The sequence below is a fragment of the Neodiprion pinetum genome, chromosome 4 (assembly GCF_021155775.2).
Source record: "Neodiprion pinetum isolate iyNeoPine1 chromosome 4, iyNeoPine1.2, whole genome shotgun sequence".
Taxonomy (NCBI): Eukaryota; Metazoa; Arthropoda; class Insecta; order Hymenoptera; family Diprionidae; genus Neodiprion; species Neodiprion pinetum.
Window position 1 is genome coordinate 27,426,177 of NC_060235.2, and position 24,871 is coordinate 27,451,047.

General features: G+C 40.0%; 3 protein-coding genes across 10 annotated transcripts in view; 2 read left to right on the forward strand and 1 right to left on the reverse strand.

The window, feature by feature from the left end:
* Hs6st (heparan sulfate 6-O-sulfotransferase) overlaps positions 1 to 24,871 on the reverse strand; it is a 51,020-nt gene that overhangs the window by 9,598 nt on the left and 16,551 nt on the right. For 2 of the 6 annotated variants that reach the window (XR_011176869.1, XR_011176871.1), the window contains 3 exons: positions 17,730 to 17,857; positions 7,224 to 7,458; positions 5,836 to 6,233 (listed from right to left, as the gene is read on the reverse strand). Coding sequence is in view for 1 of the 6 variants with exons in the window: in XM_046621505.2 (XP_046477461.1) it covers positions 17,732 to 17,857 (126 nt within the window). In the remaining 5 variants the exon portion in view is untranslated. Of the gene's footprint in view, positions 1 to 5,835; positions 6,234 to 7,223; positions 7,459 to 16,650; positions 17,467 to 17,729; positions 17,858 to 24,871 lie in introns of those variants that run through there. The other 4 variants (XR_011176870.1, XR_006882663.2, XM_046621505.2 and 1 more) reach the window with 4 other exon arrangements.
* Positions 92 to 16,859, forward strand: Gp150 (glycoprotein 150). 3 transcript variants are annotated; one of them, XM_046621498.2, is made up of 9 exons: positions 92 to 242; positions 12,652 to 13,021; positions 13,103 to 13,139; positions 13,227 to 13,443; positions 13,542 to 14,131; positions 14,231 to 14,564; positions 14,649 to 15,014; positions 15,109 to 15,478; positions 15,675 to 16,859. In XM_046621498.2, exons 2-9 carry the CDS (start codon positions 12,665 to 12,667, stop codon positions 16,065 to 16,067), a joined length of 2,664 nt encoding a protein of 887 aa, XP_046477454.1. In that variant the 5' UTR covers positions 92 to 242; positions 12,652 to 12,664; the 3' UTR covers positions 16,068 to 16,859. The 3 variants fall into 3 exon arrangements, with proteins under 3 accessions (XP_046477454.1, XP_046477452.1, XP_046477453.1); XM_046621496.2 differs by having other exon boundaries at positions 13,103 to 13,443; XM_046621497.2 differs by having other exon boundaries at positions 13,103 to 13,434.
* LOC124216684 (Type III alcohol dehydrogenase) lies at positions 19,483 to 24,694 on the forward strand. The gene is made up of 5 exons (XM_046621499.2): positions 19,483 to 19,752; positions 21,563 to 21,674; positions 22,238 to 23,131; positions 23,921 to 24,202; positions 24,502 to 24,694. Exons 1-5 carry the CDS (start codon positions 19,700 to 19,702, stop codon positions 24,583 to 24,585), a joined length of 1,425 nt encoding a protein of 474 aa, XP_046477455.1. The 5' UTR covers positions 19,483 to 19,699; the 3' UTR covers positions 24,586 to 24,694.

Below are 24,871 nucleotides of genomic sequence, written 5' to 3' on the forward strand. Positions count from 1 at the left end.
GCCGGTTTCTCCCCCACTTTCGGTATCGAGGGGACTCTTGAGGTTCCGCGATGCGACCCCACTTCTCGTATTCGAAACGCGTTGGCCGCCACTCGGTGGATCTAAATTTCCGAGATCGCACTGTACTTTGTGGACGTCCATCGAGAAGAGAGTTACCGTGCTGCGCCGAGCCAAGTTTTTAAACCAAGTGGATTTTAATTAGGTCCGAACCTCCGAGCGGGAACCTTCATTAGATTTGTCGGGTGAGTCAGTTGTTACAATTAAAAGAGTTTAACGGTGATCGGTGCGCGAATTTCGATATAGATCCCTGCGGGATCGGAATTGGTCCTCGGTGCTTTATCGCCTTTCTTTCACGATCTTACGGCTCGTGCCGAGGCGTAGGATCCAGCTCAATGGCCGCTACGCGTCGCCGCGGTACCTGCAGTGATCGAGCGGTATTGTAGATCGTCGACTATCTTCAGACTCAAGGATGATTCTAGTTTTTTCTCATGCGTATATATAACGCTCTCAAATCTATTCTCGATGAGACCGGCGTCGTTGACGAAACGACAGCTCGCGATTTCGCTAGAGGGAATCCACACTTGTATCCTCACGAAAGAATTCGTCCCATAACTAATAACCGCTAGTGTTCGTGCGATCCGCAAACCGCATTCGTAACTCGTCGGGCTGTTATACGTGTGTCCTCTGATGTAATACCTCGCTCATTGTATGGTCATCTTCATTTTCATTGTTATTATTTTTCTTTTTTTATTTCCTCCGAGCAACGCGCATTTATCTCCAACTATTTTTAAAGTCGTTTGTACGCGGCGCGCCTGTGCCACTTGAATAAACACAACCATACTTCACATATTTTCAACCACGCGTTCGAGCGCAGATATCGTCGCTTCGTGAACGGTATTATACGTGGCGATACGTGAGGATTACTTTTTTTTCAAACCCTCAACCTGCAAGCTAGAAATGAAGGCGAAACCTCGACTTTTTATAACATTCGCAAATGTTGAAAAACTTTGCACAGCGTTATTATAATGCCTGTAACACACGTGTCACGCTGCTTTGATCTGGTGAAGTTTTGGACAAGGTCTTTCAACGCTGTGAAACTCAAGGCTGTGATTTATCCTAGAACGATGCACGGGAGGTTTTTAGTATTTGTCCTTTACCACTTGACTCGTGTTTGTCTGAATTCATTCTCCTGCAACTGCAGAACGTTGCCGAGTCAAGTATAAGCAAATACCGTCCTAGATTCTGTTTCATCAGAAAGTGTAACGTTAATTACACCGGATATCATTTCAGTGATCGAATTCCTGTACTGTCCTCGATTCGAGCAGAAAATCCGTTAAGAAGTCCGAAAACACGCGATAAAAATTAAGTAAAAAATTAATTCGCGATAAAAATTAAGTAAAAAATTAATTCGCGATAAAAATTAAGTAAAAAATTAATTCGCGAAAAAAATTAGATAAGCCAACACTTAGTCGCACCTGTAAAGAATCGTCCGAAAGCATCGCGAGGTGTAGTTAACTGAGGACATATTACATTGCGTACGTGCGTGTTTATTTCGCATAAATTTTATATATGAAAAAAAAAGCAAGTTGCAGTTTTAGCGCGAGTCTTTCATCCGCTGTACGGTATCGATTTATCGTTTATTAGACAGTGAGATATTATTTTTACTATTGTACTTTACGCGGAGTAATTCAATAACAATAATTTGCTTCTTTTTCGCTCTTTTTTTTACCGAGTTGGCAGAATCGCGAGGACATATCGACTCGATCCCGGTCATACGATACGTCTCGTTATACTCACAATATCCACACTCCCACATTCCATGTTTAAAATTCAATCTATAACGTTCGATAAGAATTGACAATAAATGGACAAAGAGTGGAACAAAAAACATAGCTATATACGTACAGTCTGAGAATGAGTCAGTCTCGGCAAGTTTATCAGTGACGTACGCACATTGTGGGCACACACTTTTATAAACTAGGCTCTGCTATATGCGTACCGAATCGCTGTCGTTATATTCATGGCATGTACGTACATACGTACATACCTACGAAACGTGACATGCTTTCCGATTCACCAAATTTGATAACGAATCTAACGAAATTTGTTTTATTTTTTATTTAATGTTTTAATTTGTCTTATTTTCTTCTTTATCATCTCGCAGCTAGCGTCGCATCCCGTATTTCGTATTGTACGTGCGTCAGGTTTTCGGGGCGTCGCAAATTTTCGACGCGACGCGCATGCGTGAAGACCTTCAAATCTTAATTATGGCACGATGGCGCCAATCGGTGCTTGTATGTATAGTTAATCGCGCGTCACTTTATCGATATCCAAAAACTGAAGGTAGAGAGAGAAGCCTCTCTTTCCTTCTTCTTCTATACATATAAGTAAGTCCTGAAATCGTCAAGAAAATCGCATAATTTTTTGCATCTTATGTCCGAGCTCTCTTGCGAATTGTTGTGATTTTTGTACCATGAAAACATACAAAATATTCTATAGCAGCAGCGACAAGATGTTAATATATGTATACGCTACTCCCTCTTTTCGATCGTTTAATCTTTTGATTTTTTTTTTTTTTATTATTGCTAATTTTGAATGAATTCATTCCACCAATGAGGAACGTAATAGGACCGTGATGCACGCGTTTCTGCAACCTGGTTGTAAACCCGTTTACGCTACGTATATAAGCACTTGTACTTTCTACGTATCGTGGGAGCGTTAATTAAAGTCGAATTTACATATCGAGTCTACCTTCAGCGCAAAATATTTGCTAATTTGATTGAATATAAGACGATGCTGCAACCGATCGCGAGACGGGTATATATAAATATCTATGTATGAATATGTGCGTTATATATATTCTATGCACATGATACGTTCGTTTTAGGTCCACGAATACGTGTTGTATTAACCGTACAATATACCAACCAATATATGGAGAATGTTCCAGACTTAAACACCGCGGTCCTACCTACATAGACTAAACAAATATGTGCTTTTGTTAGAGATACACAAGTTTGATAAGGGTTCTTTTTTCAGTGATAAGAACATGCGCGCGACTCGTTATCTGTAGATAAATAAATACCGTCGCTGCGGATCTCTCATAGGTAGATGTTTTTTTTATTTATTTCTGAAAAACATCTTTGTTCTTGCAAATAAACTTACAACCAACTTTTTTACTTGTAACTTACGGGACTTTATTTTATAGCGCATACAGCGTCGATGAATCATTATAATCAAAGAAGTTCTAAATCGAAAATTCACTGCAAGAAGATTACGCTGATATACTGTACAAACGGAGATGAAAAGGATAATTGAAAATCGTTCTGAAAAATGTCGAAAACCGCAATTCAGAGTGATGATAAAAGAAACCACATTCAGATAAGGCCTAACGCTTTTGCGGATAAATTATTTTATCTTCCTATTTACAAAAATTACTTGCTCATATATAGAATATGTATTTTTGTGCATCATTAAGCGCGAAACTAATATAAATCGCGCAATTGTTGGCCAATGACTTTTATAACGCTGCGATTTCAACACATGCTCAAGTGTAAGAGAAAAAAGTAGATAGAATACATAGAGGTAGGAAAACGAAAAAGTTCCGCGTGACTTCGCGATTTCGATGAATAATTCGCCAATTCAGCAACTGCGTGATTCCTGTTACTGCAGAAATTACTGTAGACGCGTCAGCTAATTCGGTTTCAATATATGTATTAAATATATGTAATAAATTAATTCATACCATGTACTTCATCCACTTCCTTGTGCACTTATATAGTGGAAGTTTCCGCGTGCGTTCATGTTCTTTGCTCACCACGTCTTTATTGTTATCTGCATAACCAATAACTTCTGTACATCGTTCTACCGTATACACGCATAAAACTTGTCATAGGTATAAAGTGAGCACCCGTTACCGCGTGCCTTTTCAAATGCTCACATATCGAGGTCACAGATCGAGGCCAAAAGACGCCGGAAGCATGACCGAGGAATATCATAATTCGAAATCGTCAAATCACTGATTCGGTGTCAATGACTTCACCCATTATAGTAAATGCTGATACTTAAGCTCAAATTTTCCGCTCAAAATTTGCCCGGAAAATCTGAAAATTGGAAATTGATAATTTTTGTAAAATTTCTGAACTTGTAGTTTAAAAAGTAATAAAATGCCGATTCACCGAGTGTAGCGGAATTTATCTTTCAAACGCGTAACCATACTTTTACGAATTATCTCGAAGGAAATTCTGAACTCTTTGTAGAACGCCAAAATTTCTGCGCTGATTTTATTACGAGTAACCCTGAAATTTTTCGCTTAAGACCTGTTTGCGCGTGTGTTTAAGAAAGGAAGAATTGAATACGTATCGGCTGCGGTGTGAAACGGATTAACGATGAACGGACAGCAATTAATGCTAGGAAATAATGATTACGATGCCTGGTCAGTGACCATGCTGTGCAACACTAGGAATCATTAAACTTATCGATGAAATATTATATATACCTAAATATATGTGCACGCAATGAAGAGGTTCAAAGACTCGTCAAATTTATCGCATCTCCGCCCTCGATGTTGTATATTAATTATTTTTTATTGCACGGTTGATTTCTTTTCGTCACAGGCACAATAAGTTAATTCACCTCGCATTCAGGTTATCAAACTCGATGTTTATCGAATATCGGAGTTCGCAACGATATCAATCAATTATTCAACGCTATTACAGCGTTGAAAAGTAAATAATCTTTCCACTTGCGGCTTTGTTTTCGTATTTAATATTTAAAGCTAATAATTATTGCTATTCATTTATTTTCTCTTCAATGTTTTGTATATAATCAACCTGCAGCGAAACACAATATATTTCTTTTTCCACGGACTCAAAATATGCCGTTTGGTTTTATTTAAATAACTATTATGCATGAAATAACGTTAACACCACGGTCGAATTATAATCTGAATTAGGAGTAACTGTATGATGGCTAAAAAATAATATCTTCGACCTTAGGAGCTGTTATCATTTCGCCTTCGGTCCCTTTTTGAGAACGTGCTCGTTAGAAAAGATGAATAAATCTATTTAAAAATTAATGACATTATTCTTGTTGCTGCGAATATGAAAGGAAAAAAAATTGCCAGGGTACATATGAGCAGTTTCAAAAATTAACCCATGAATGACGGAGGTTGACTACCGAAAAATCGATACACTTTATCAATTTTATCACGAGATAGCCGTGCATTGAGTATTTATCAAATTATTAGATTGCGGTTTGATTCTACAGGAATCGTTTCTACAGAAAGGAATTCGAGATTCACATCAGAAATAATAATTCTGCATGAATTATGCTACGGGAGGATTTTCCTACAGAATGTTTTTCTACAAAATATTTTTTACAGATTGTGTTTACACAAGACACATTCAGAGTAATCATCAAATCGTTGAAAATCATACATTTAACCGTCAATTTCGTACGTTTCGATTCAATTTAATTTAATTTAATTTAAATTACTTTCGTATAATTTATGTGTGTGCTGAATGTGTGTTGTGTTGGATATATGAAACTAGAAAACTATTCCGTACAAAAATTTCTGTAGTTAGGAGTCTGTAGAACATATTCTATAAAAGATTTACCTTGTAAAACTGATTTGTGAAAAATCGATCATCCTCCCGTGTAACAGTTGCTTCGTTTCGATTACACCTGAACTTTTGTTCAAAATTGCATTTATTTTCCATTTTTTATATTAAGATAGAACTTCCCAGTTCACGAATGTGACAACTTGATAAATACTCGATGTACGATTGTTTCGCAACAGAAGTGATAAAAGGTATCGATGCTGGACCAACTAACCTGCTTAAAATCGTCGGCATAATCCGTAAGCGACGATTTTAAATCCGGCGTCATCCATCGGCCATTAAGCCAAAATCCTGGCATCAGTTGACGGGATCCTTCATTAATCCAGGAGCGAAGATGAGTGCTTACGTCGTTGATGTTGGAACGAAATCGAAGCGTTTAGTGCGTTGAGACTGACATGACGTGCGGCATACGGAACGCGGCTCGTTTCTCGGGCGGATCTTGACGCGATAGTATCGCATTCCGTTGTCGGGCTTTACGATCTTCGGATTCATGGTTGTTGGTAGGGTTCAATCTGAGCCGACCCGACAAAACCACTGTGGGATCATCGCCTCGTTGCAGGCATTTCCAATCCCCATCCAATCCCTCCAGCTGAATCATTTCCATGGCGCATTCTGAAAATGTTTACAAAGAAACTGTTGAAAATACATTTTACTATGAAAATGTGTTTATGACAGAAAAATCAACGATCCGAATGCACACTCTGAATGTATTCCGAACTCTTTGTTTCAGCGCTTTTTCTAAAAAGCTTCAGTTCTGTCAAATTTTTGACATCTTTCACAGATACCACTTCAGAAATCTAACTTGACTAAATATCTAAATGTCTTCACTAGTTATTAGTTAAATTAATACACCACGTGATCTGAAATGGAGTGAAAGAATTTCTTCCGGTTAAAATAAACTGTGATCGGCATCAGAATCGCGACCTGCAGCTGTTTCTATATCCGTTTCCGTGTATAGAAATCTGTACGACCTCGTCCTCGTTCGTCGCTCCCACTTCTCAACTTGCATAGTCATATGTGTACACTTGTTTGCATTCGAAAAAATGTCTGGTTTGAAACTGATCGTAAACGATAGAGGAAAAAAATAAATAAATTAAAAAATAAAATAAGAAGCGTAAAAATATTGGAGAAAAAATAAACTGTAAGCAACTTCAAGGCTGAATAACTACATTCGGTGAAAAATTTACTCAATACTTTACAGTATCGAATACAGTGACTTTTTATCCTTGATTCGCATCATTCGACAAGCAACTTGTTCGTTTCAGATGATGTGAAATTTGAGGGTAAACGAAATAAGATGGAATATTTTTTAACGTTTAACTACGACATAACACGGAACGAAGAAAATCGGTCGTATATACTTCGGGCAGGAATTTTCCTTGCCGGTGTAAAACATCGACGAGGATTGCGCGTGTATGTCTGGTTGTTGGTGAAAATTCTTGGTAGTCGAGTCAATATAGGTTTGGTTGGAGTACTCCCAGTGAACCCCCCAACGATTGAACCAAGAAAAAACGAAAACGGAATTAATGCAAAGTTAGCTCGATTTTTTGCCTATATTGACTGGACTATGGCGACGATACGAATAATTTCTGTAAGATTTACCGAAGCGTAAGTCCCGCTCCTTCTTCGGACCGCGTTTGCATCGGGACCACCTGCCTAGAATGGTGCTGGTGCAGGTAACTTTACCTGAAACGGTGTGCATTTGCGGTACAATTCCCTGGACAAAGGGCTGCCCGATCCACCTGGCGCGTTTCCCCAGAAACGAAGTTACCTGGCATCCCTTACCACGGTCGTAGAAGCGGCCTCTTCGTCCAAACCCTGCGTTTTCCACTAAATTCTAAGAAACCTTTAACTGTAACGTGCGGGCATTGAGATGTCGAGTGCTCGCAACTCGTGCAAAAATACGTTCGCCGGAATTGAGTTTCGCGATAAGTACGCGTCGCTGGCTCACTGGAACCTGATAATTACGTCACTGCAGCGTCGCCGTGTCGCGCTTCTAATCTCGTGACACAGCTGTCGGAGCCTCGCACAGGTTCGTATTCGCAAATTCGCTAAATCAGGCTGTGAAATATTGACTTTAAAATTGTTTTCCAACAAAAAAAGATTTCCCAAGTCGATTTATTTTGCCATAAAACGCCTTGGTATACGTTAACTCAAAATCTTATCACAAGAAATGGAATTTACGTATGTCCGGAGATTGCGGTTTAAGATATTCTTCCAACGAAGGGTTCAAGTTTTTCGTTTCGTCGATGTTAAAATTTCTTTCTTTTTGTACAGCCAAGCAAACTTTCAACTTTTCAACCTTCGATATACAATCCGCAGCGGTTTTTGCGGTGTCGGTGATCGTTTCGCCGAAACGATTATCTTCAAAGAATTTTCTACCCTGCAGAACCTACAAATGCACTTTAACGTACACAGTCTGTGAAAAGTATAAAGTTTGCGGTATAACGTGTATATTTTATCTTCTCAGAGGATTCGAATGAATAATGATCGTTTGTGTCTTGCCACGCAGTGCGAACTCTTTGAACTCTGTGTAAGAATTCACGAAAACACAAATTCCAAAAATATAAAAGGATGGCTTCATGCTCGACGTCACTTCCGTTCCGTTACAATTTCCACCTTTTTTTCGGGGCTTGATTATTTGACAACAAATTCAATTAGAATCCGAGATTTTTGAATCAACTTTTTTATCGACTTCAAGTGTTGCTTTGTTACTGTTACACTTCATACACCTTGTTGTCTGTGTATAATAATTCTGAAGATTTAAAATTGATTACTCGACTTCTTATTTCCTTCAAATTGAATCATATTAAGTCAATTTTCTTGTAGTAGATTACACTCTACGAGATAACAGAACGACTTGAAGATTGGTATCAACGTTGATACATTGTGACCGTAATTACTCTGAAATTACACTGAAAATTAATGTCGCATATTACATGATAATATTCTGGAAAACATGATTTTTCAATCTTATAAAGGCAAGAGTCACTCGCATGTATGTGTAATTGAGCTGGTATTATTCGAGTAGAAAATCGAGTTCTTTAGAAAATTAAGCGTACTCATCGATATGGTAAAAATCCTTGGAATATATATCATGCACCAATATTCCAAAAAAAAAAAAAAAAAAAAAACAATCACAATTATTTCCACAAACGTAATCGCAAAAACAAACTAGGGTGAAAAATTAGCCGTCTCGAAGAATTTCTAGAAATTCAAGTTTGCTATTCGAGACTGCTTATTAGATATTCAGAAATGACTGGTGACTTATTAGAGACCTTTGTGACCAGTAATGGGTATCAAACTCTATGGCCGTTACCTTGCACTGGAATTAATAAAAACATGCATCGTTGCAGATGTGAAAACAGTACGGAGCGTTGTCACACCTGCACATTGCGCAAAGCAAAGGTGTCGGATAACCGCGAAGCAGGATCCGCTAAATAATGTGCAACCTGCTACGAAAAAAATACCTATTGTTGCTAACGATACCGAGACACATGCACCCACATACGAATCTCTTACGCAACTTCGCGTTCCACTCTATAATTCTATACATTACACCAATTACACTCGTAATTCATTTCCTCTTTATACAGCGAGAAACAGAATAGTCTAAATTTTCCAAATCTACGGACGGATTGCTTTGAACTGTGATGTGATATTGGCGAAGTAAACAAAATGTGTTGCAATTCAAGAGAACGAGAAAACCCAAGCACCTACAACTTCACATTTAGTCGACTTGATTTCAATTTGATTGATGTGAATTTTCAGTCGATACTTTTATTCGGCTCGATGGAAGTATGATTTGTAACAAATATACATATATATTTCATTGGTTTAACCGAAACTCTTTTTACGGTCGCTGCAGGGTTTATTTGTCGTCGGTATAATATATTAATACCCGTTAAGAACAGCGGATGAAATACCCTCTGATACTTTTACTTATCGAATAAAAAGATAATTGTTACAGTCATTCGCTTGGTGATTATAATGATAGAGAACCGAGAATGCGACTGACTCATTTTTTTTTTCTCCTTCGGCTTTCTTTTCTCGTCAACGACGCGATTGCCGCGGGTGTTTATACATCCTTGAATCGAATCGCTGATCTCCGCAGCTTATATAGGTACATACCTAGAGCTGCTGTGGAAAGAAACACAAATCTTGCCACTCACGTGAGACCTGCGTAGGAGATAAGGAGGAAACATCAGGTACCGCGAATCCGTAGCCGTCATCATCTTCGTGGCAAGAGCGTGCTTGCATCATTCATATATCCGTACTAGGTATTAAAATTGCGGGGCGAGACGATTTCCGACTTCGAAATTGTACTCGGCGATTTTTAAGATAACACGAACGTGACGCTGTTTCTTTTAGAACCTGTTTACGCAAGTTTATTCCGATGAACGGATGAATGAATGGTTCGAATTCGTTGTGTTCCTGTTATAATGACACCGCACATGTCGTTGATCACCTTGAACACTAGCTGTGAGGAAAAAAAAAAATGACCTCGATGCAGAGAATTCATCTCGCGCAATATGGCACTTTGTTAGCTTTCCTGGTTTAAGTGATTGACAAGTTATGTATATAATACGTGATGAAGATGAGCGTTCCGTGGCTCTTAGGAGAAGGCACGAAGACTCGAGTATCAAATAACCTCTGCCCAGGGGAGGAGATGTCGAATCATCGAATCAGGGTCCGAAGTTCGAGGAAGTTGAAATCCGTGCCAAGATACAATGACTCGTTTGCACACGAAAATCTGTATTATAAATTAATAATATTCGTTTTAAACGGACACGCGGGCAAAGTTTGAAACGGTACAAGTCGTGTAAGTGATAAATTGGTAATCTTGATACCGATATCCCAAGGCCTAGTCATCTGGCTGATAAAACGAATGCTTGATAATTGCGTGAATATGTGTTCCACTGACTCAGGTCACACATATCGATGCGCAGTTGCTACGTCAAATTGAACGTTTATAGAATTGCGTATTATCGCGCTATTGGCGAGTCATATGTATGTATTAACCGCCATCTTAGGTGAAGTAAAATCAACTTATAAATGAGACATCCACACCAAACTGACCTACGCGTGACCCTCACCATCGAAGTGTACAAAAATAAAAAATCATCTATCACTGAGTTTTAGATCTTTCTATATCCGTGGTTTAAAAAATTTTTTAAACTCAGTGAAAATTTTTATTTTGTGTACACTCTACGCCATACTTAAAAATGAATAACATCGCCGATGGCGAGGGTCAGATATATGTTGATTTGAGGTGGAATGCCTCAAATATATGTCGCACTATACGCATAGATTGAATTTTACAACGAGCACCTGCAAGCATCGTTTGATGCTTCGTTTTACTATTCACTGGTCGGATAGTACCGGTGAATTTTAAGCTATTCCACAGGCAATAGACTCAACCGGTTATGCGAATGTGGAGTGTGTGATGATTAACCCACGTGAATTATCTTTGCAGACTAGAATATGTATTTCGCAAGCAGGATATTATGCGCGTTATTATGCTGATCGAGGAATTTCGAATCGTTAGTAACTGCAAACATAGAAAAGAAAAATACCGATTGGAATTTCGCTTTAACGCTAACGTGGATATATAAAGTGAAAATATTCAATAAATCGTCGATGTATTCGGATGAGTTTATTTCATCAACACTAGTCGGCACTCGCTCCTTAATATCATCAAACTCTTTCTCTTTGCGATGAGACGTAAATACATATTACATGCATAGGTATACTGCAGACTGATCAAACCGATTAGAATTTTCAAGATATTGAGCAATCGATCTGTAGATCACGATAACGACAGAAAATGTTTACAATAGACTTGTGTGTTTGTTTAGATACAGCTGATATGTGAGTCACAATTATAGCCTGGAGGGTGAGAAATTAATGTTTTAAGAGCCGCAATAAGGTTCCGTGAAAAATATTACAAGGATAATCATTTCAGGCAGTCATTTCAGTCGCGAGGAGACTAATCAGACTAAAATGGTTAGGGCAAATATAATACGAGGAAACATACGTCCCACGCTTGTATTTGAATAAAAGATTTGCAACGGTCTGGCTGCTTTGCCAGGAACATTATACAGGAACGTGTCACGCGTTCTGCCGAGTTCCCTGCAACGTCTGTCGAACTATTATAGCCACATGACCATGAGGAAACTTCTAATTCCTAGGTATATCTCGTTCTCAGCAGTTGGAATTATAAAACTCACGTGAATTGGAGAGATAACGTTTCGCGAACAACCAAATAAAATAAGTACACCGCCATGAACGAATGTTTGCATAAGTAATTGACACACAGCTATTGTACGAAGATTAAAAAAATATTCGCAATATCGGCATATACTAGTCATTTTGTATCACAATTAGTTATAACAAAACTGCGCTTCGCTTGAAGGAATTACGTGCGAAATGTTGTTAAGTTTTTTATTTTATCAAGTTATCAACTGGATCGCAAATGAAATTCGTGTCAATATACTGAATCGAAACAAAATCGTGCTCCAAATTGTCGTGCGAATGCTTCTCCTCGTTACTGACTGCAAAGTCTTGAAATATTGTTCGACCAGATGATTCGAGATAACTTTAAAGCTATTTAGCAATATCTATGAACTGAAAACCTAAACTTCACCCTCGAGAAATAAGGAATGCCAGAACTTTCTACGTCTGTTGATAGTGACTGATATCCATTTGGTTGATTAAAAAAAATTGACGTCGTTATCAAGAAACCCTAAAAAATGGAATTTTGGTGTCAAACTTTAGAGGGTGGTTTTACTTCTGAAACAGTCGAATTAGTACACGCAAGAGTATGCATGTCTGACGCTTTTTGACGTACTACAACACATCACAGAATAATGAAAATCGGCGAGGTACATCTTGGATATACTTTCCTAGTCAGTGCTCTCGAAGAATGTGCGTGAAAATGACTTTATAAGAAAAGACAATTGACGTATAATTTGATTTACCGAATATTCAACCAGCAAACGTCTATAACTTGAAAAAAACTTATGTTCAGATCCTGCGTAAAGATGAAGCAAGGAGCAGCTTTGCTGCTGGTGGTGATCTTCACGATCACCGCCGGAGTCATGCCAACTTTGGTACCGACTGGAAGTCCGCCTCCACCACCCACCGGAACTCCACCTCCACCACCGACCGGAAGGCCACCTCCACCACCGACCGGAAGTCCACCTCCACCGCCAACGGGAAATCCACCTCCACCGCCCCCACCCCCGAATAATGGTAGCTCACCACCTTCGTCAGCGTCTCTACCCGCACTATCCATGATGAAGAAGGGCGCACCATGGCGCGTTGAGAGTCTGCTAAACCCACAGGAGATGCTCCTGCAGGAGATCCGTTCGTTGGACGAGGAAACGCTTGTCGACAAGGTCAGTGAGAAATTTTTGAGGCGCCTGTTTCTCGTAGTTATATGATTAAGTGATGACGACTGTTATTTGTGACGTTCACAGGTCCAGGAGGAAAATATCGAAACATTGAAAGTTAACGGTAAGAGTGATAAGATACCAGTATTACCCGAGCTTGTAGACGAGGAATCAAACGTTGTCATTCCATCGGAACCTGTCGGTAAGCCAGATCCCGAGAAGAATGCCGTGAAGGAGCTGATGGAGGATGAGGACTTGAAGTACAACGAGACAGAGGATATTCTGATGGCCGACGACATGGAGTGGGACCTTGAGGATGAGGACGCTCTTGACGATGAGCTTGACGAAGACGAAGAGATTCTGTTCGACCAAGACTGCCCCACGGATTGTTCGTGCTCTACTGGACACATGACCGTAAAGTCAGTTAGGTAAACCTATCCTCGAAGGAGGAAGAATGATTTTTATACATTACACGTACCTTTCTCCGAACAATCACTGACCCGTCGTTGTTACTTTGATATTACAGATGTACCAAGTTCAACAAAGAACAGTCTTTCGGTATGGACGTTGCTCTTCTTAAAATCGAAAATGGACCGGAGCTTAAACTGGGCCCACACGACCTGCGCGAAAAGGATCTGCAACAGTTGTCGGCTTTCTCGGTTGTCAATACCACCATTGCCGAATTTCACAGGAGCGCATTTGACGGCCTCGTGGACTTGTTCTCCGTTAACCTGACTGGAAACGGATTAATGGACATACCTCCCGACGCTTTCGAGAACAACACACAGCTCAATCTTTTGACTATATCCGGGAATCCCCTGCAGTACACTCAGGGAAAAGACAATCCCTTCGCCAAGTACTTCTTGGACGCGCCCAGCGTAACTGAATTCGATTTCTCCAACAATTATCTCCCCCGTATCTTGCCGACTACTTTTGTAAGGATGCCGCAACTGGTCTATCTTAGCCTCAGAGCGAATAGGCTCAGGGCTGTTGAACGAGCGATTTTCACCCCTCTGATTGAATTGGATGAAATTGACCTCTCCCACAACCAACTCAGCGGTTTTCCGTCCGATGTGTTCGACGACAACGAATATCTTGAAGTACTGAGAATTGCCGGTTAGTGTTCATGCTGTTACTCTTTTTCTTCTTCTCACTGCTTGACACTTTAGCCTTTTCGACTTGATACGTAAATTTTCATAATGAATTTTAATTCAGGAAACAATTTCACGAGTCTGGCGAGCATCAAGACTTCAACAATAAGCATACTCGACGCGTCCAAAAACAGGATCAAAACTATCGGCAAGTCCGACCTTAGCGCCCTTACCGAACTCGAAGAACTCTACATCAGGTCGAACGGTCTCAAGAGGATTCACCAACATGCGTTTGCGGACTTGGTTAATCTGAGACGCCTTGATATCAGCGACAACAAACTGAATACACTGACGGAACATCATTTGAGGACCAATATTCGCCTCGAATCTCTTATCATGAATGACAATCCCGGTTTGGAAACTTTACCGGTATTCAAATCACAGGCGGGCACCTTCAGGTATACTTTTTCACATACCCATGTTTCTTGTCTGTTTATCGCGTGTCAAACAATTGACAATAATATTTTTATTCGGTATTACAGCCTCGAAAAATTCGAGTGTGCTGACTGTGGACTTTTGGACCTGGAGCCAGGAACCTTTGACCCTATGATTGCGTTGCGTCACCTCAATCTAGCAAGAAACCGACTAAGCCGTTTGCCGAGAGGGCTCCTCAGAAGCATGTCAGCACTAAAAGACTTGGACCTTTCTGACAACCTGTTCAACGCTCTGGAAGTCGACACGTTCCAAGGAGCAAGGTCTCTGACGAAATTGAACCTCGCTGGAAACCCACTGATCACTCTTCAAGTTGCGCCATTCCTGCTCATTCCAAACTTGGAACGATTAGACGTTAGCAGGTGCGGTTTGGACAGAATCTGGAGCGAAAATGTCGTGCCGCTTCCACACCTGAGGTGAGTTAATTCGGTAGGCCTTGTCGGATTTCCTTGAACCGTATTCCGTATTTGGATACTCGTCACGCCGACTGATAATCTTGTTTCGCAACAGGTACCTGTTGGCTCGTGGCAACCGAATCGAGCAAATCAGCGTCGGTGACTTGCAGGCGACCCCTCATCTCTCCGGCCTCGATATCTCCAACAATCCTCTCGCTTGTGACCAGGAGTTCAATGCCGCTATTCAATGGCTGATTGACCACGGTGTCGATCCCAGTGACACCCTGCGCTACGTAAGCAATTACGCTCTCGACGACTACACCGATGCCAGCGATCTGGGCGAGTGGAAAGACATAGCGAAGGTGGTCTGCGACAGCATGGAGGGTGGACCTCCTCTGAGACCTCTCCCGCGTAGACCAAACACGCCGAATAACGTTAATGATTTCAAGCCACCAATCGATGACCTAGATGAATTAGCTGGCCAGGTCAGTTTCCACTTTCTACATTGAGGTGCTTCACCAATTTTCGCATCAGTGCGCAGATGAAAAAATGTCATTTGGAACGTGTAACAGAAAAGAAAGAGAGAGTGAATGGATATTATTCGCGTTCTTTTACCTTGTACAAGCGTCCATCACCCGTAAGCAAAAACAGTTCCTGTAGTTACAAAACCATTTTTTTCAGGCGTTCGATCAAGGTCGCGCACAGAAGGACGAGCAGCTGGAGGATGCCTGGTTATCCCAGGAATCGGAATATGAGGAATATGGCGCAGTCGGTGAGCACTATCAGCCTTGGTACGCGGGAGTCGTGTGGCCCGTGCTTACCGTCATCCTGGTGACTCTCGCAGTCGTGCTTTTGGTGGCGAACCTCGCCATGTGTCTTTCGAAGCGCAGAGGTCGTGGTCCCGTGATTCGGGCCCCGATGATTCTGCGCCCCGGACTGATCGACAACAAGAACTGTGGTCTGGTCTACAAGCCACTTCAAGAGGAGATTCCGACCCCGCATATGCCGAAGCGGGGAAGCTTCTACTCGAGCAGCACCTTCCATTACGACAAGATTGTCCCCGAGAGCGTCTAGACAATCCCAAGGACGTTTTCACTATCCAACACCTTGAGCTAGCTGAGGTTTCAAGAGCAAACGGCTCCGGACAACACGAAGGCCACTTTTCACAGGGCAGTAATATGCTCGAACAAAAATACCCTTTTTGAGATTTACAGCAACGACTTATAAAGTGACGTCCTAACTATTGATTTTGAAACTTGCGTACAGCTGGAACAATGTCAGCTTCTCGGCTGCTCACCAGAGAGAAAATGAGAAGACAACAAGAGAAGCAATTATGAAAGTGATACTTTTTTGAATTGGACTGCACCAAAAAATTTACCGTTTCGATCTCTCTTCATTATTTTTTTATGTATAACAAGGCAAAAAAAAATAAATAACAAAAATAACTTCCACAAATACACACGCACAACGCACGTGCGCGGTAATGGCAACTTATTGATGATAAATAAATTTATGACTATTTGCTTTGGATCCTTGTGACCACTAGAACTGCTACACCAGTCAGACTGACTGGTCTTTAAAAATATGTAATAATAGAATATGTTTATGCCAATATGATATGTAATTTTTTTATTATTAGTTATTTTTTGAAGACGAGTTTCTGTAGTTCCAGTGTTAATAACGCGTGATGACGAACAAAGACTAGCTAGAGCCAACGAGTTTTAAGCAATGAAATTTTTCGAACACTTATTCCCGAATTATTTCGACTAATTTCGCCACATCGAGTACTAATTTTACAGAACAAGGTAAAGGTATTTAAATTTACTATGCGATAGATGGATATATGAATAAATTCGTAAAATGTTACGTCGTCTTTATTATTATCCATATTTACCAATTGTCAAATGCTAATTTTCGAAATATACCCGTTTCGACTAATTCTGTTATGAATTCTCGCGTAGTCAATATAGCCAGCTACATGCAAACACTAAAAAGATAACACTAACGATCTAGAATGAATTCCGACGGCATACATGAATTTAACCTGAAATGGTGGTAGTGTTGAAAGTAGTAACAGTATGGAGCTGTCTGAACGTAGTAATTCTATTTTACTAGAGACCATGCAATTATTATGAATTATGCATATTTCATTAATTATTTTGTTTACTATAATATGTATTAATAAGGACTAAGAATTGATACCCTTAATATTTAGTAGATTATACAATATACATACTTTCTACTTGCTGTAAATATTACATAATATATTAATAAAGTATTAATTTAGTGAAGCATCAGTGATGATTTTAATTACCCTGCCAATTTAGTGCTTCCCTAAAAAATTATAATTGGAAAGTCTATCCTCAAAGACTCAATGGAAGAAATATTCTTGCCAAATATTTATTTACCCCCTTCTTGTTATTTCTTGTTGTTCAGTGTTGTTAAAACAAATATTTCGATACCCGATATATGGCTGCATAAGTAAAATATTGTATTAATTTTTCCAGTAATATTTCAATGCAACTGACTAAATATGTCATGCTAATTGGGACGTGAAAAAAAAAATTGGAAATAATGTTAACTGCTGTTATAATATAAAAAACGTGTGTGGCCGTCGCGGGACGCAAGGTAGACCGAACTTCTTGGCCGTTTTTATATTATTATATTTAATTTATGTCAAGTGGAATACATCGATGGATGCTAATGGTTGAGTGAAATAATAAAAAATTTTCATACCTCTAATTGCATTGAACTCGTGTGACGGATTCGTATGACGGTTTCATCGATTCACTCTCCATACAGATGGGTGCGATAAGACGTTCCTTCAAAAGTAGGGCAGTTTCCAGAGAGGCATGAAATTTGAGCTGCAATGTCATTTTTGGATTAGTTATTTACTTTTATCATGATTCACTTTTGTATATTACAAAAATATAAGACAAAACAAATGTGCAACGCACCTACTCTACACGTAACACTTGTCCAAATATAATTATAATTTTTGTTTAACAAACTTAAATATGATATGGAATTTAGAATTACAACGGCAAACCACTTTTGCTCGAGAATGACAAGTAACACAAATACATACGTCCTCGACAAAATTGATGATAGTTTACCTCAAATTGAATTAAAATTATCAGATAAGGTGCAAACAAGTCACACATCGAAAGAACCTAGCAAACTCAAGGACTAACGAAAATGTGTTCTTTAATTAATTTTAGATCAACATTCTACACACCTACAATAACACGACGTCAAGAAAACATGAAGCCAGCTGTAACGCTCAGAAAAATATAACAGTCTCTATAACGATAACGGAAAATACACGGAATCGCTTTTCGAAGTGCAGTCAACATAGATTTTAAAGGTGTCTCCATTAGGTATACGTCACGTGTAATCTTGCATAAGTTTCGGAGAATTTGTGGAAACGATTTTGAAACCAAGTTTGATAGAACCTACTCAAGATTGCACCTGCATGTCAGTCAGTCATGCACATGTGTTTCGAAAATCCTAGTACGACTGTGCTGACTCTAGGGTATAAATTCAGTAAACAATTACCCGCAAAGGCAAAGTAGTTGTAACTCTTTCCTAACACTGTCTGATCTCTGCGACGTTGCAGCATATATCACAAGTCAGCGGTATTCTTTGATTGCATTCAACGTCAGCTGCGACGATTGAATAAAAAGACGAAAAAAAACTAACGACTTTTATAGATAGTTACGATTATAATGTATACATTTATAAACTCTGTGCAACTTATTATACTGTTATCCGGTAGAATGAAAATTTCGTAATTCCCTCTTGATAAACGGTGAAAAAAATTCATAAATGCCAAGAAGAACGCGTAGCGCGAACACATGTAAGATACGATCAGTACGTCATCATGCCAAAACATGGTATAAGAGAATTTTTCGGATACGTTATCTCAACATCAGCGCCGTACCGTAGAAGCTATTGCCGTAAACAAGATTCCGCGTGCTATCGTCTCAAGAGATTAAAAATAAGTATATGAGATGGCATTATACGAGTTGGCGATGCGGTAATGATAGGGCTACAGATGTGAGACCCAGAACCTGGGCGCGATGGAATAATTATACCTGTTTTTTTTTGTCCCTTAACGAAAAACAGTTGCATGTATCTCGCATTGTACAATCATGAAACTGGTTTTACCAGGCCCCACAGGTGCTCGTCGCTCCCATCGTCGTGTAACATGGCGAACTCGCGGAGATGGCAAATCTGGCGAAACAACCGGCTGCACCGATAGACAGTGGCATCTGGTGTATTGGCAGAGTGGGAGTGCCCTATCAGCGTAGAGAATGAGAGAGTTAGATGTTAGGTACCTCTTTCTGCGTTGATACCAACACAAACACCGCTTATCACGTACGTCGCGACCCCGTTAGAGAGTGACAAAAATACCAATGGCCATTATCTCTCTCGCTCTTTCAAGGACAAACCTCTATCCGCATGGCGCCATTGCCGCGGTGCTCCCTCCAGTTCATACTAGGCTCGGTGACAAAAGTTTCTTTAGCCAACTGGTTTAGTAACCTCGAAGTTGGAGTCGGTTAGATCTTGCCCTCGTTTCCAAGTACCCGCAGTACGTTTACCCGGTGTCGCCTCCTGCCCATTTCCGGTTTTCACGGAAGTTACATCCGACCTGATCGAGGTACTTACGAGCTATTAGACTTGCTAGTTTAAATACGGATAAAATGCTGCGAAGAAGGCGCGTCGTGGATCTATTGCAAGTCATCTCTTCTCAATCGTAAGTGATCGTATAAAATCGTACCTGAGAAGTCTCGAACCTCTGACAAGTTGACGGTGGTCATTTTATCTTGTACCACTTGTCCAATGGTCAATCGCATCTTGTACGCCACGCATACATGTCAAACGTATTCGAGATACAGTAAAGGCTCACGGTGTAAACTGCCCGGTACCAACGGCTGCGCATCGTGCTATTTCTTAACTCCTTCCATGTTCATCCCCCACTTCACACTGACAATGAGTCGCGGCGTCGAATATTTGTTATGGACCAAGCTTGGGATTATACTTAGTTTGACAAAATTGAAACAGACCGGACTTTATTCACATCATTGGTTATTTTAGTTCACACTCGATTGTAGTCAAATAATGCACTCTGATTGATTCGAATAGGAACTTTAATACTGCTTTAAGCCTACATGCTTTGAAGAATAGACCTGTGTGACCATAACCATGGCATCTTGGATCATTTCTCTCACGAACCGATTAATTGAACAATTTCCGAACGTGATTAAATTTTTTTTTTCAATATTACACATTTCTTTCACCCATGAGTGACCACCAATCACGTAGTCCAAGCGAATTTCTTTCCTTTGTAATTAAGCTTTTTGCACAAAGAAGGTTTTAACAGATTGTCTCTTTTCGTTTTCTAAATTCACATCATTTCTTCGCGAGGATAAATAACAACGAAGAGATTATCCAACAACAAAACTGCTACGCAATAGTATCTGAAACTATACGAAAGCCATGCGGTATTAGACAAAATTTTTTCTTCCTAGATAACATGTTTGGAATACTGGAACAAAATCTGAGCGATCCAAACATTGAACCTTTAGAATTGAAGCCTATTTCTGTTTGTGTCATCAGCACTTCATCGTTGTTGCGGTGGCTTGACCAACACTTGAGCCGCGGTACATATCATATTCAAATGCCAGAACGGGCCTATTTCAGGTCATGATTGTTATTGAACGTACACAGGCATGTGCGTCACGCTTATAATACTTCGATACTAGCCATACCAGATCACCAATCAGTATTGCACACGGAGTTCCAAGTATACGGAATTGTTGATGAATTGGCTTGATATGCTCTGATAAATATGAATGCCTGATAAGGTAAAGAGTAAAAAAATTACGTATGATTGTACTATGTAGTACTCAGAGATATCGTTTATAAATTAGAATTCGACGATGGCAGAATTACGTATCGGTTGGAACGTCTGAAAATTTTGGTAACGCTTCAGTTTGAGTAATGCTAACATCTTCCAAGGGTATTTTGGTAATGACCCCCTACTTGTTTAGGAATAAGATGGCATTGTCCCAGTAATTCTCAATACCTACATCCATTCCTACCGAGTCCAATATGCATTCTGCATGCTGCAAAATTCGGGACTACGATTGCCTTTGCAACTGCGATTACCTGTTTCGAAAATAGTAATCATCAAACGAATTTCCAATATATTACAGGGCTGAGATTACTATCCACCTAACGATTATGTAGTTCAACAGCTGGTGTTACCAATCGTGAGAATAAAGTTCCATAATTAGCTGAGTAGCGCATAAGGCGAGTTACTGCCGTATAATAAACAGATACGGCTGGTTACTGACTGTAATGATGTAATGTGAAATGTACATGAGTTACGCAAGTGCGCGAGTCATCGGATAATACATATGTATTAACCAACTTTGAATGGTCATGCATATATCATATACTTTATGTACGTATAGAGTTTAAAGGATGTGTGCTGAGAAAAACACTGATTCCCATTAGAGTATTTGATCATAGTTCTGATAATTGTCAAATGTTTCGCACAGATGCAAGTGCCCCGCTCACGCAAACCCAGGAGGATATGGAGTACAACACAACCTTGGAAGTCTCCAGAGCACGACTTCCACTACTGCTCCTTCGAAGGAATACGCATTTGAGGTGCGTATGCAGATCCCCAATAGCAACCAATCACCGATTGGTGCTGCAAACTCGAGAGTCCACGCATATAGAATAGTGCCGCGTAATACGTCGATCAGGCTATCGCACCGATAATACATAGTGCACTAATAATCAATAAGACAGGGAAAAACAGAAACACTAACTAGTTAAGATTTTAATGGATATACCTTGAAGATTATTATTACTCGACGCAATACGATCAAGAAAATTTATGAAAGCAATTTTGTATCTCGTGTCAATCTAGATTCTCAATTGGTTGCTCCAGAAGATCGATCTACCGCTACATAAGTAGCAAGTATCAATATCGATCATTTCGTTGTTTGTTTTAAACTGGTCAGGCTTCAGATGTTCTCTTGGATTTGCATGCATGATACTCTTCAGGAAGATCGTTTCACATTTTCACCTGTTATACACCATTTCAAGAAATTGACTTTCCATTTTACCTTAGTCGTGAAATTTTCACATCCTATGTCACTTTTGGTCACGCTATGATCTCCAGATAGCAATACTAGAATCTTGAGAAAATTTGAACATGCTTACAGATGGCCTGCTCGACGATAAGATACGGTCTCGGAGTGACGCGAGAGCTCGGAATGGACATGCAAAACCTAGGTGCAAAGCGGGTGTGCCTGATGACGGACTCGAACTTGATCAGCCTGTCGCCAGTAAAAGCTGCGCTGGACAGTCTGGCGAAACACGGTGTAAGTTTTGACCTCTATGACAAGGTCAGAGTGGAACCAACCGAGGAGAGTATCCAGGACGCGACGAAGTTCGCTAAGGCGGGGAAGTACGACGCGTACATCGCGGTCGGTGGTGGATCGGTGATCGATACGTGCAAGGCCGCCAATCTCTACGCCTCGGACCCAGAGGCCGAGTTTCTGGACTACGTGAACGCGCCGATCGGCAAGGGGAACCCGGTTCGGGTTACCCTGAAGCCCCTGATTGCAGTACCGACGACATCCGGCACCGGGTCCGAGACCACCGGCGTCTCCATCTTTGATTACAGACCGCTCAAGGCCAAGACGGGAATTGCGAACAGGGCCATAAGGCCGACCATGGGGATGATCGACCCCCTGCACACCCTGACCTTGCCCGAACGGGTCTGCGCCTACTCCGGATTCGATGTGCTCTGCCACGCTCTCGAGTCCTTCACCGCGATCCATTACACCGAACGAACGCCCTGCCCCACGAATCCCATTCTCAGGCCCGCTTATCAGGGCCAGAATCCCGTCAGTGACGTCTGGGCTCGCTACGCCCTTCAGGTCATGCAGAAGTTCTTCAAAAGGGCCGTTTACAACCCGGATGACGTCGAAGCCCGGAGCAGTATGCACTTGGCTAGTACCATGGCTGGCGTAGGGTTCGGCAATGCCGGGGTTCACCTTTGCCATGGATTGTCATACGCCATCAGTGGCAATGTTCGAAAATTTCAGCCAGAGGTAAGCCGACCGACATTTGCATTTTTGGTCAAAGTTTTATAGCGGTTGATGATTTTGGTCAATTTTAGTGGTCGGTTATACGAATCAAGGTGCAGGTGAAAAAAAAATTTCTACCAAGTCTCACGTAACGTATTTTTGTCGATGGCAAATATTGTCGATATTATATTATATATGTCGAATTATAGCAAAGGGCTTCGCTCTAACGAATTTTTTGTTCTAACAAAGAATATGTTGTTCCCATTCCACTCATTGTGAAAATAATTTCGCGCTAAACTGCGAAAGGCTTTTGCAAAAGTTTCCATCATATGCCTTCCAAAAGTTTCCGTATTATCATATTCATCTTTTATAATTTTATCGAAACACTAATTTTGATACAAGTACTACGCTTTCGTTTCCTATCCGCAACATTCTCTAATCGCAGTAAAAATTTCAAGTCATTCAATTATCTTACCATTCTTTTCTCTATCTAAAATAACAACCCAATTTTCAAAACTCTTGAACAGTATCAGAGGTATGAATGAGGATTTTAATACAATGAATTACCGACCTTATTTTCAATTGTACAGATTACCAACTAATTATTATACTTATTGAATGCTTTAATTAAAGAGATAATAATCTTCTCACGTTAAAATGATTAGATTGTCACAGCGTTTCAAGTTAATTGTTGGTTTCATTTGAAAAACTAACAATTATGTTTCTTTCTTCTTCAAATCATTGATTCAAATCGAGGAAAATTAGTTGCCAAGGTGCACAAACGTTCTTATTAATTTATTATATTATTCACAGGGATACACCAAAGATCATCCGATCATCCCGCACGGTCTTTCTGTCGTAATTTCGGCCCCAGCAGTATTCGCGTTCACCGGACAATCTTGTCCAGACAGGCACTTGGAGGCCGCGCAACTCTTGGGAACTGACGTGACAAACGCGAAGAAGGAGGATGCTGGGCAAATACTCGCAGACACGGTGCGAGAGTATATGCGAGTCATGAAAGTCGAAAACGGACTCGAAGAACTCGGTTTTCTCAAAGACGATATACCGAGAATGGTGCAAGGCACACTACCCCAGGTAATCATTGCAAAAAAATTATATAAATCCATTACTGGCTAGAATTTTTGCGAAACACATTTTTAAACAAAAGACGTGAAAATTGTAAACAGTGAAATTCACTTTTGAATAATTTCGATGTTATACCTGAAAGAAACTTTATTGAACAATTTGCATGAATTACTTTTATCTCTGAGGTAATATATATGTCCACTCCCAGGTACAATACCTAGAAGTTATAAAACGGGTTTAGTATTTTACGATAATGCAATGTAGCAGCGAAACAATGAGTATAACACGGCTGATTTTTTTCGTTGTAGCATCGCATCACGAAATTGGCACCACGTGAACAATCAGAAGAAGACTTGGCTCAACTATTCGAAAATTCGTTCAAGATATATTAATCACAAATTCTTCGCTGATACTTGTAAATAATACGATGTATAAATTGTTAAAATGGAATCATTTGACTGTTATGTTTTGTGAATAAATAAAATATTTTATATTTTCAAACATCGATTACTGAATTTATGTTCTCATCAATTGATTTTGTCGCATGTCATCATGAAAGATGGATTATACTTCGTTACTGTCGTTTTTAAAAAATTTAGTAACTGTCAAGGATAAACCCTCTGTGAAATTTGTCTAAATCATTTCAAATGTATGTTGAAACGAGCCTTAGGATTGTGT